The sequence below is a fragment of the Zeus faber genome (genome assembly GCF_960531495.2).
Source record: "Zeus faber genome assembly, chromosome: 2".
Classification (NCBI taxonomy): Eukaryota; Metazoa; Chordata; class Actinopteri; order Zeiformes; family Zeidae; genus Zeus; species Zeus faber.
Genome location: NC_137189.1, coordinates 34,848,954 through 34,861,778, shown reverse-complemented (window position 1 = coordinate 34,861,778; position 12,825 = coordinate 34,848,954). Strand labels below are relative to the sequence as shown.

The window sequence follows — 12,825 nt, the reverse complement described above, 5'->3', positions numbered from 1 at the left end:
TTGGAGTTGTACTTTGATTTGCTGCAAATACTGAAGTGCAAGTGGGGTCTTCATAAAGAGGGATCCAATTCTAAATCATAACTATTAATGGATAATATGAGAGGAAATTAGATGTTTATCCTAACACCTACACCTACTATCCATTCCTTTGATTTAAAGGTGTTTTTTTTATTTTTGTGCAAACAATGCACGAAAAGAAATGCACTGGTAATTTAACCTGTATGGTATATTGTCTGGTCCAGTCTAATATTGATTGGAATTGGGACTTGTGGTGTAATCCACCCGACACTGAGCATTTTGTGGATAACCACTTTAATATTTGAAGATACGATTGTCTGTGGTGTTTTTTTACATTTATTGTTTTTTTATTTATTTATTTATGTGAACATGCAGAGCTTGTTTGTGGACTGTGACCTTTTGGATGGTAGACAACTGATTGAGACAGTTTTTCCACACAGGAAAAAAACTTACATCCACATAGAGACAAACATGCACCACTATCAACTTTTAGCCTGCTTCTGCAGAAAAGAACAAATAAATACATAAATAAATTATGAATTATAAATTATATATAATTTATATTAAAAAAAAAAATATATATATATATATATATAATATATATAAATTATACATTTTAAGTAATTTCCCCCTGGGATTATTAAAGTATTTCTGATTCTGATTCTGATTCTGAAATGGTTTTAACATGTAACCTATACAGTGTCTTGCTGATAAAGTGTACACGTCACACAGAAAAATCGCCATCATTGGTGAGGAGTCTATCATACAATAAATATTATATATAATATTTCATATTATATTTTAAGAGTACATTATATTTTTAAGAATGTAAAATACAAAAAATAATGTGATAAAATCATCATCAATGTAACGTTTTGCTACGACTGCCGGCAATTCTTTCCATTACCGCTAGGGGGGGGCAGCGGATCAAGTCAAGTCACACTTTATTCATAAAGCGCATTTGATACCAGGGCAGCAAGCCCTGTCCTCGTGGATTCAACCACAAACGAGGTCATTGTTATTATTATTATTATTATTATTAGTTTTATTCTACAAAACACATGGACTCTATAAGTAAAACGATAAAGCAATGAAAATGAAACCTTTTGTCCTCGCTCGCCATTGCCGCCCCGGCTGTCAATCAAACCAGGGCTTCCGGCGGCTGTGGTCACATGGCACGGAAGTGACGTTTTTGCCAGCGCCGTCTCAGTACAGGAAGTTGCCGTCAACCCGTTAGTGCTCAGACTTGGTGTAATGCGAGTGTTTGTGCATTAAATTCCGCAGGTTTTCGCAACTTTTCCAACGTCTTTCTCGCTGATGGCTTATCCGGGTTATGGCGGGGTGAGTGTGTCATCTTTCTGTTTGTGTTTTTTTCCGCGGTGATTACATAATCTAGGAACCTGGGAGTCTGGGGTCGTTTTAGGTTCACATTCCGGTAATGGGAGGGGCACTAGTTGTATTTTTGTCATATAGATATATATGTATATACACACAGACACACACACCATGTATTTGTTTTTTATATATATATATATATATATATATATATATATATATACACACATCCTTTTTTTAAACGTAAATATCCTTTCTGTTTTATATGTATTTTTAAGTGTGTGTGTGTGTGTGTGTGTGTGTGTGTGTGTGTGTGTGTGTGTGTGTGTGTGTGTGTGTGTGTGTGTGTGTTCCCTTTGCAATGTAAACTCAATCATAAAAAAAAAAATAATAATAATCCTGGACGTTGCTAGTAATATAGACAAATATACAATGTTGTTAATAATACTGTTATCGTGATCCAAAATGGTTGGGTTGTAACATTCTATATCCTTGCTGGCATCTTGAGATTTCTGAGGTTATTGGTGAGAGATCACATTACACCAAAAGTTGAGTGTTATTATATATGATGAAGGATCGTTAATGAAAATACTAGGCAGTGGAATAAAGAATAGTGTGTACAGTGTGTAAATCAAATTGTAATATCTTAAGGTACCGTATAATCAGTTTTTATTAAACTCAGTTGTTTCCTGTGGAGACTAGTGGTTCCCAACGCGAGGTGCATGCCCCCACATGGTGCACCAGAGATCGGACAGTTTGAGGCTTATGTTTTGTAGTTGTCAAATATTGGTTAAAAAATCCACGAGTGTCAGAAGAATGAGAAGCCTGAAAGAGAAGAGAAAGAGAAGAATGTTTTATGTCTGTTAAATGGGAGGTCTCATATTAAGTCATGTTTGATTTGAGGGGGTCTTATGTGTCCACTTTAATGTGTCTCATCTCTCCGTGTCAGTATGGGGGAGCCATGCCTGGAATGCCCCACCAAGGAATTCCACCTCAAGGAATGCCCGGAGGACCTATGAGGGGACAGATGGGGGGTCCCATGGGGGGTCCTCCCATGGGGGGTCCGATGGGGGGACCCCAGGGTGGGTACTCCCCATACGGAGCGGGTTACCCTGCCACCTATGGCGCCCCGCCCCCTGCTGCCAACGATCCCATGTGGGGGTACTTCACTTCCATAGCCGGACAGGTGAGCGTGTGATGGAAAATTACTGACCATGACTGTACAACTGAATGTTACAGAGACACCTTGTCTGTTCATATAAAGGTGCAAAAACATGTAACTGTACGATGCCTTGAAGATGTACGTTGTCTCTTTGTATAAGTGTAAGAATATGTGATTCAGGCACAAGGCAGGCAGAAACAGCTCAAGGATGTTCAAGATAAGATATGCCTTGAGGGAGAACACCTGATAAGAGGGACTGTCCCTCAATTTAAGCTTAGCCCAAAACTCACTTTAACTCACTCCAGACAGATGGGCTTGACCCAAGGGCATGAGAGTACCGCAGAAAGTATCTCTTTAAGGTGTTTTGTCCCTCGGTTAACAACCCCTTCTCCAATCGGCATTAGGACTGCATAATTTATCATATATTAATCGTGATGTCGATATTGGCCCCCACAATTAATTGATCGTGCCGAGGACGATAATCCTTTTTTTGAGGACCTTATTTTTTTACCTAGTTTGGTCAATAAATTATTTTTCTTTGGTGCTTATGGAGTAGCATTATTTAATTTAATTATTATTATTTTTTTTTGTAAAATGTAATTTAGCCTGAAGAAGACTGAATTCATGTGAATAAAGTCCTATTTTGATTGAAGATTTTTATATTTCATTTTATTTATTTATTTATTTATTTATAGGTTTATAAAATTCACAATTATTGTGAAGGCAGTTTTCTGTCGATTAACAAAGTGCAATAAAAATAATTGGATGAATAATTGTGATAAAAAACCGTAATCATAATATTGAGCAAAATAATCGTGATTATCATTTTAGCCATAATCGTGCAGCCCTAATAGTTATGTACCTTCCCAAATTATTGTTGGACCCCGTAAGAGAAATGTCAGAACTCCTCTGGCGGTGCTCCCGAGTGTCAGATGTCAGAAGAATCTGTTTTACGCTCCTCTCCTGATGGGTGTTATGAATATACATTTAACGCATTGTAATCCAGGGAAGTGTTTTTATTTAATTTTTTCTTAGCTACCTTCTTCCACCAGTTTCTCAACAGGGAGTTATATTCCGATGCTTTTTAACCTCCACTTATCTTATTACTCAATGGGGAAAGTAGAGTGTCAGGTTAGATAGACAATCAACCCCCAGAAAATGTAAATATATAAACGCTAACATTTTGGCATAATACAATAAACCTACAATAAATATAATCCTATAATAGACGAGAACATTTTGAGAAGTGTTTTTTTTTTTTTTTAATCTATTTTCCCGAGTTTCTAGTTCTTCAGTAAACCATTGTCATGCTGAAACAGAAATGGGCTTCTCCCCAAACTGTTGCCGCAACGTTGTTAACGCACAATTCTCTAGAATGTCATTGTAGGCTGATAAATCAAAATGTTCTGTCTCCACGGAAACAGGACGGAGAGGTGGACGCTGAGGAGCTGCAGAGGTGTTTGACCCAGACAGGCATTAGCGGAAGCTACACCCGTAAGTCCACGCTTCAGTTGATATTATATTATCATATAATATCAAACTGGAGGAATTATATCACGGTATAACATGTAGCACTTCTTTATAATATACTGTATTGACCCTAATATAAGACGGCCCTGATTGTAAGACGATTTTTTCAAGACTCATTTTTGGAAAAATACTTTTTGAAGACCGAATCTTATTTTATTTTTTTATTTTTATATTTTTAAGAAAATCATTTTCCCTTAAAATAATGATAAGGCAGCACGCAGTCGTACGGATAATACGCGGTAGCCTATGCGCCATTTTTAGTTCCAGTACTCTACAAAACCTAACCGCTCTGTGCCACAAAACGAAAAAAGAGCTTGTGAAATAATAGGTCATATTCAGTGAAACTCTCCTTAGCAACAGTCAATGCATTTCAAAACTCAGAAAACCCCCCTAGCGCCACCATTGCCAGAGGCTGGGGGCCGCCGCAGCAGGATTTGGGGTTGTTGTTGTTGTTGCCGTCCGGCTATCGGGTTGGAGAGTGAATTGAACCCGGCACACGCCCGACATCCACGGATGTGTTCAGGGTCGGCCTTCACAATACCATCTGGCCACCGGGTCGCCTTCACCCGTCGCCCTGGTCTCCGTGCGCTTTTAAACGCCCTCAGGGTGCCGGCTTTCAAAAAGCTCACTCGGCACCGAACTCTCAAGTCAGCGGCTTACGTCTTTGAGCTGGCAAGTCTCACGGAGCTAGGTCGTCTCCTCCAAAGCATTTGGTTAAAGCAATGGGATTTGAATGGAAAAGTCTGGACTTGAACCTGCGGCGGCGGCGGCGCTGGGAGGCAGCGTCTGAACCGTCGCTGAAACCAATATGGGGTTATGTATTTGATATGTGTGTTTTAGGACTAGATGTGGAGGAATATATTTTATCACCGCAATTATGGGTCATTTTATACCTCTTGACCATTTGATGTCTTTCAGTGATGTCATCAGTTCTTCCTGGTCCATCAAAGACTCATTAAACACAATGGTGTCTAAATTATTGTCCATTCAAAACTCAATATATAGATATAATTAGTTAGTCAAAGTAATTAATAGTAAGTTAGTAAGTAATAGTTGATAAAATTGTTCTTTTTGTAAAAATATAACTTTTATTGCATGCTGCCAGATTCCCTGTCCTGATCTATTCATAAGGGTTTTGCCTCCTTTAATTATTATCACAGTGGATTGTGCAGAGGGTCTTGTAGTGCTATGTAAATATTAACTTGAGGCCCTAATATAAGCCTTTTGTTCTTAGTTGGATAATTTACCTTATTTGCATTTCTCATTCCAGCATTCAGTTTGGAGACCTGTAGGATCATGATCGCCATGTTGGACGTATCCTTCCACCACTGGGTTCAGGCAGAAATTCAGTCAGTATACAGATTTTGTCTATTTATTCTTTCCCCTTTCTCCTATACAATAAATACAAGGGGACACATTGCTGACATGTTTGTCTGTTGTGATTTTCATTCTACTTACCAGTCGGGATGGAAAATTGGAAACTTTGAAACATTGGTGACACTTACATGTACTGTAAGTGTTTCTAAATGTTTCGAAACGAATCTGCTGGAGGAAGCTGTCATTGCAGCCACGTATTTAAGACTCTCCTTTCACTGGTTTCATTGTCACTTTTTTATTTAGTGCTTGTATAACGTTAGCTTGTTGTGATTTTATCTTTTACCATTGTGCCCCTGTGTACAAACACAAATTCCCCCGGTGCAATAAAACATTTCAATTAACAAATAGTTATGTCTAGAAACATTTTAATTCAAAGATTTTTATTCAGAAATATTGTAATGAACAGGGTAAAACATTTAAACATTTCCCCGCCCTTTTAAAAGCCTTTGCCAGGGTTCTGCCATGTCCAACACGATCACGCATATGTTTCAAAACACTGTTGTCAAAGCTGTGTCGACACCAAGACGTGCTGAACGTTTCAAGACGTCCCGTTCTTCTGCGTCGAAATTGCCTTCGGCACTTACAGAATCATGTTTGCCCTCTACTGCCCCCTGGGTGTATTACCTCCACGAGGAACGTTTAGTTAGTAGCACGAGTCCTGGAACCAGACCTTGTGTTTGCAGTGCTTAGGCTGGGTGATGTGTACTTTTGGAGGGTGTGTTTTTTTTTTTTTTTTTTTGCTTTTTTTCGTTTCCAGCTCATTTCTATTCCTGGCCCTCGTAACAGGTCTAGTGTGAGCAGGGCCACTTGATTTTGAGTCTCACTCAGCCCGGCCCCAGTGCTCTTTGGCCTCCCAAACTCCCCCAGCAGATGAAACCCTTAACCAGCCCCCACCGTAGAGAGACAACACGGGCAAGATGGGCTTCACCGAGTTCAAGGAGCTGTTTGTGGCGCTGAGCGGCTGGAAGCAGAACTTCATGATGTTCGATCAGGACCGCAGCGGAACCGTGGAGCCGCACGAGATGTCACAGGCCATTGGTGCCATGGGTGAGTGGAGTTTTTCACTCCGTGGATCATACATTCAGATGATAATGTCATAACTAGGGGTGTCAGAAACCAGCCTGCTAAACGGCGCTTTTAGGAGAGCAGTGTCATCAGCGAACATGTCAAATACTGGAATCCCAGTCTTTGAGTCCTGTTAGATGTAACATGAGACTTCTCTTAAATTGACGAATGGATTAAATGTCCGTCCTTATGTACCAGTGACCTTAGATTAACTGATCTATACAGTAAAAGTCAAAGAGTAATGGATATAATTGATTGGATATCCAGTACAGGATCCGTATTGATAAAGAAAGAGCATGTATGTATATGTACTTGACGAACAAACCTCTTGAATCTTGAACTGACATTAAAGGGCACTTAGTATAATGTTCCATAACCTTAATTAACATATTGTCAAGCCATTTTCCAAGACTTGGTCACCCTTTTCTGTTACCTTGTGGGAGTCTGTCTTCTCGTGCTTTATGTTGACTGGTTATTTTTGAAGTAAGGAACACTATGCATAGTGTGCAGTTTGCTTTAGGGATGCAACTGATTGATGGGATGGATACTTGGACACTTTGTTGATACCCAGAGGGAAATAGCACTCACATCAGCTTGCATCAATATAGGTCATAATTTTAATTAGAACTTATAAATATAAAATGAATAAAGAGAAGAACAATGGCATTATGCAATAAACCTGAGGATTACCTGAAAAATGTACAATATACATTAAAGCTAAATTATTAACTTGAAGATAGAAAAATAGGGAATGTGCAATAAAAACAAATCTTTCTATAAACCTAAGATTAAAAAAAAAAAGCTGTAAAGCTAGAAATAACAAAAAAAAAAAAGCAGAGGAATCAACCAAAGCTAAGAATAAATGTCCATGTCACACTACCCCAGAAGTAACTAGAAGACAAGAAACATTTTTCAATATACAGTAACTTAATCGTGAACAATAAAATAAACCAAACAATAAACCTGAAAGAATAAAATTAACAATGAAAAATAGAAAATGTGGCAAATGTACAATAAGTGTAATGATCACCAATGAATAACTCTAATTGATTAGGTTTACTGATATATCTGTTATCAGCCTGGAAGCAGGCTAAAATAGAGTTGATCTGGATGTATGTCAGAATATCACCAATACAAAAATGAATGGACTTTCTTTACACATAGAAGTACAGTGTATTTGGTGCCTCTAGTTGAGGGAAAAAATAATGATATGCCTCAACCTTGGGGTCACAACCCCATGTGGGCTCACTTGATATCCACACAGGGTCGCGGGGCATTTCTTTAAGATTGATTTATTTATATTCGATTCATATATTTAAATATTTTAAAAATACGGTTAAATTGGTTTGAAATAAATCAATATTTCTATATTATCCATATATATAATCCATTCTCTATGATATAAAACACGTGAAACAGTTTCCTAATACAGACTTTCATGCACTTTGTCTAGTCAGTTTAGAAAGATTCTATTTTTACCCCAATCTGTTGCTTATCAGCCTGAATGTGAATTCTAACACATTCAGTGAGTGCTTCTGGCTCCAAAATAATAATAGTGTCATTTTCACTCTATTTAATTGCTGTTGTTGTGAGAGTTTTAGGACCGACTGTAAGGCTGAAAACCCCTGCTCCGGTCTAGAAGCAGTGGATTGGACAGGGATGCTGCCTTAGCTAAAATGTAAATTTGTGATTTAGAACGGGTGTTAAAGTGCAGTAGTCTCGTGTATGAAATGAGTGATTTATCTTTCTAAATATAAGTTATATTTACTTCATGCAGTTCCTCCTGAATTACCCTTACTTCAGATGTTTATCTCAGATTGAAACTTACCTCACACATCTGTCTCAGGATTCATTTGGAGGTTATGGAACTGAAGGAATCCTTAACTCCTCCATTGCTTTGTAATGTTCATGTTGCTCAGGCTTGAGGCTTGAGGCTGGCGGCCTTTTCTCATGTGAATGAATTCAGAGACGTTATTCTCTTGAATCGGGCCCTAAACATTCTGCAGAGTTAACTATGATTGAAAATAATTCGCAGAGGAATGAATTCAATTATCATCTAAATTGATTAAACCCAAATGCCAAAATTTGTCTAATAATTACTTATGCATTATGCTTGTTTGCTTTTCTAAATGATTACTTTTTGGTTGCCTTCTATTAATGTAAAGCACTTGGAGTTGCATGTCCTGCATGAAAAGTGCTATGCAAATAAAGGTTTGTATTATCCATATAGATCAACATATAGTGTAATATACAAAAGCAAAGCTGAAACGCTCGATTTAAAGCTTTAAAAATCGAGTTGGAAAATGAGTTTTTTTTTCTGTCTTACTAAATACACCTTTGACAGAAGACAGAACTGCTAATAGGCACTTTGTTTACAACATTTTTAGATACGTACCGTATTTCTCATTTTAGTCCAGTGTGTTGCATGACAACACTATATTATGGATTTGAGTTGTAGTCGAGACTTTCCATGTTGCTCTTTTTAATATTATCTTTTTATTGGTGATTGTCAAGGTTTGTTTTATTTTCCCTGTCCACCAGGTTACAGAGTGAGTCCTCAGGTTCTGAACAGCATCATTAAGCGCTACAGCAAAGGAGGACGAGTTTACTTTGACGACTACGTGGCCTGCTGCGTCAAACTCAGGGCTCTTACAGGTAACGGCAATGTCGACTTTTAATGACCTACCGCTTGTCTAAAGAGTATTTAGTACTTGAGGCTTTTATCTGTTTTTGGTTAATATTTTCCTTTCTGAAATAAATTCCGACCCCCTTCCCTTTTTTGCATGGCTGAGAAATAAAGGCAAAATCCAATATCACTATTTTTCTACGAAAACCGCGACAGGGACAATTTGACAGTATTTTAGGGATGTCTGTTGGTGTGTTCAAGATCTTTATACGCAATTAATTACAAAAAGAAGCAATCCCTAGAAATGTGGATGTTAGTACCATTGACAAGAACATCTAGAACAGTATGAAGTTCAGAAAACTGCATTCATTTACTGTAACACTCCTTAAAGACAACATTTAACTACATCACGATACAGTATCACAAAATCCCTGATGATTAGTGGTCGACCGAAATGTTTTTTTTAACGGCTGATGCCGTTAAAATTTTACTTTTTTTTTTTTGTATCTGATAAAATACAACAATCTAATAATAATAAAAAATGAGACAAAATTGCCGACTTAAATTAGGTTATTAATGTTATTATTAATAACGTTATTATTATATATAATTATTAATTCTTATTGAACTAATGTTATTGTCTGCATTGTCTATGCAGTGCACATAAAAAAAAGTTGTCTCAGCTAAATAAATATCCACAGGTTATCAAAAAACATGTAAATATATTAAATATATATAAACATGTAAAAATATTAAAATAATAAACGGCTCCATATTAAAGTCTGGTCGGGAAATAGTCTACTCAGTCTCTTTATTGATTACAATTAAAGTATTTACACAAAAACATCCAGTTTTTACAAAATGAAGTCCCGTAGCAACGGGGAGACGGTGTGACGACACGGGACAGCGGGGTCACGCGGGGTTTTTGTTTGGCGCAGCGCTGTCTCAAGGAGGGGGGAAAAAAAGATCTCCACTCCAGTTCTCTGAGTCAGGTTTACGTTTTGCCTCAAATGTAAAGTATTTCCAAACGGCACTCCTGCTGTTTTCTTTCAAAACTCGTCCCAGTGCACTTGCCATCTTTAATGAGCTAACACCATAACAAACCGGAGCGAATGAAACAGTGAAGACAGCGTGAGTGCGAGGAGGCGGGGCTATGTGGGCGCTGTAGCGGTGTGGGTGACTCGCTGTGGGAGAGACGAGAGAGCGAAGAAGCAGCTGCTACCGGTATATTGATAGTACGGAAAATTAGTATTGAAACCGTTTTCAAATATTGAGATTCGATCTGGATAGAAAATATCTATATTTTTGACAACACTAGTCTGCAGACATTTTCCGTTTATCAGGCTCGTGAGCATCAGGCATCGACCGATGCCGATTATCTCAAAATGCACAGATATCGGCCAAATAACCAGCCGACCACTATTGATGATATCTAGTCTCGATATTATCAAGATTTCGATATTATATTGATTTATTACAGTACATGGCTCTGTGTAATACTTTATTCTGATTGGTAAACAGCAGGAATCTGTGGTCAGTTATTTCTTAATAACGACCGCTGAACTGTTCATAATGACCGTTGTCAGGAGCAATTACGTCACCCGGTTTCCCATCCCTCGCATCACTCGGCCTACATGCTAACGCTAACACTAACTAACACACTAATGATGGCATCTTGTGTTGCTGTAAAGAAACTACAACGGAAGACTTGAAGAGATGAATGTTGACATGTAGAATTTCACATTAATAACACTAAATTGTTTTTTCATATGTAGGCTATTAATTCTCGACGTTGTTGCAGTGTTTAGAGCTATGTCACTGTGGAAATATTTTTCTTAGCAGGAGCTCTTAAAGGAAACATACTGTACTAGTTCTCCTATAGGCGCGCTTGGCAGCCGCCAATCTTTTTTTGTTTGTTTTTATTTTTCCCGCTATTTGAAAATTGCTTTCTGTTTGATTGCGATGCCGGTTTGAATTCTATTTATCGTTCGGCCATACCTGTTGAGGGCTATTTTGCAGATAAAGACCGGCTGGCTGTACGTTATCTTTTGCATATCGCCTCGTGTTAGTTCTTTGATATGAATGTGTGTTTCTGCTTTGTGCAGATAACTTCAGGCGGAGGGATTCTATGCAGCAGGGAGCCGTCACCTTCCAATACGACGACGTAAGTACTCAGATAGACACAAACCCACATGTTGTTTGAGCTTTTATCTAGTTGGTTGCACAGCGCATTGCACTGTTGCCTCACTACAACCACTGGGTTCGATTCCCGCCTGGGGGGCCCTGTGGCACCACGCTCCGGTGGGTTATCTCTAAGGGCCTTTCTGTGTGGAGTTTGCATGTTGTATGGTGACATGTTATTTCTGACTTGTTTATAAATCTCTCTCTCTCTCTCCCACTTCAGTTTATCTTGTGCACCATGGTGATTTAAGCGCTGCTGCCTTAGCCGACACCGCCAATTAAATGCCCTGCATTTAACTAAGAAATACGGAGGTCGGAAATGCTCAAACGGAGGTCAGAGCGATCCTCGAATGGGTCACACATCCACTCGCTAACTTGCCAATATTCGCTTTTGTTTCTGTAAAAATACCCTGCTAATACGAAACATTTCACGCCAAAAGTGCGGTGTATCTGCTTTTGAATTGAGGAAAAGAAGCTAAAGTTAATGTGACTTTAAAAGCCAAGATTGAGTTAAAAATGTTAATTTCTACACCTATGGCATTTTTTTACTATATATATAATTAGTTTGTACCGCTTATGTGTGAAATATTTAAAGGGTAATTACTGATCTGTGCCTATTGTGCCATTATAATCTCTGAATGTATGTTTATTATTAATTTTGATGAAAGCGTATAATATGGATACACATGAGGTTTAGAGTTATGACAATGGCTCCCTAATCCAAGGTTTTAGGTTGATATTTTTCTTGTAACTAAACACTGCATTTATTATGTAACAACACATCTTTGAGATGCGCTCCTGTATAAAAATAACTAAATGTGCATGGCGTTAATAATTGACATGAATGAAAGCTCCGATTGGCATGTCGTATAAGTTATTCAGCCAAACCACTGATTCACATTATTATTAACATTGATTATATTCATGTTTTGTTGAAATTCGACATTACTGCAGTGAATCCCGTTGGGGCATTAACACGGCCAAGGATTTTTAAGTGTATTGCTACGAAATCAATCTCCATCTAAATGTTTTGGAAAGGTTCATATTTTGTTATTCACAATAAACACATTTTATATTCAGTATGCATTCAGTTTATTAATTTTATACAATTGCGCAAAGGTTTCAATCTATTTACACAATATAGTTATACTTTTTAAATAAAGTCAAGAACAAAAACATTCAAATCAGCTGTTAAGTGTTGCATTGTATAAAATACAGTGGCAAACAGTTAAAAAAAATGCATAAAAACAATTGTGAAATAGCACTAGATTTAAAAAGTGACATTTTGTATCCAGTACAGCAAGTTGTTTTTTCTAATCTCTGTGCAAAAGTTTGCAAATCCCATGAAAGTTTGTTAGACAAATCAAGTGAGAACCGAACAAACTTTACTCAAGATGGGAAGTTTCCCCGAATGACGACCAGGACCTGTTGTCTGGTCAATTCAAACCACACTGTTTAAATCAAAGTAATTGATCTATGTATAAATTACTGTTTTTAAAGTGGCAATCCATACGATCAGTTACACTACAAG

General features: G+C 37.8%; 1 protein-coding gene across 1 annotated transcript; it reads left to right on the top strand.

The window, feature by feature from the left end:
- The first annotated feature begins 1,218 nt into the window (after positions 1-1,218).
- On the top strand, positions 1,219-12,373 carry LOC307227427 (grancalcin-like). The gene is made up of 8 exons (XM_079996737.1): positions 1,219-1,359; positions 2,303-2,539; positions 3,940-4,009; positions 5,316-5,359; positions 6,322-6,469; positions 9,029-9,142; positions 11,219-11,277; positions 11,518-12,373. Exons 1-8 carry the CDS (start codon positions 1,336-1,338, stop codon positions 11,542-11,544), a joined length of 723 nt encoding a protein of 240 aa, XP_079852863.1. The 5' UTR covers positions 1,219-1,335; the 3' UTR covers positions 11,545-12,373.
- The last annotated feature ends 452 nt before the right edge of the window (positions 12,374-12,825 follow it).

Excerpts from the sequence above, each read along its gene's own strand:
- LOC307227427 (XM_079996737.1), top strand. The coding sequence starts at position 1,336 with ATGGCTTATCCGGGTTATGGCGGG. Across the intron at positions 2,540-3,939 it reads TCACTTCCATAGCCGGACAG|GACGGAGAGGTGGACGCTGA; the intron begins GTGAGCGTGTGA and ends CCACGGAAACAG. Across the intron at positions 6,470-9,028 it reads ACAGGCCATTGGTGCCATGG|GTTACAGAGTGAGTCCTCAG; the intron begins GTGAGTGGAGTT and ends CCTGTCCACCAG.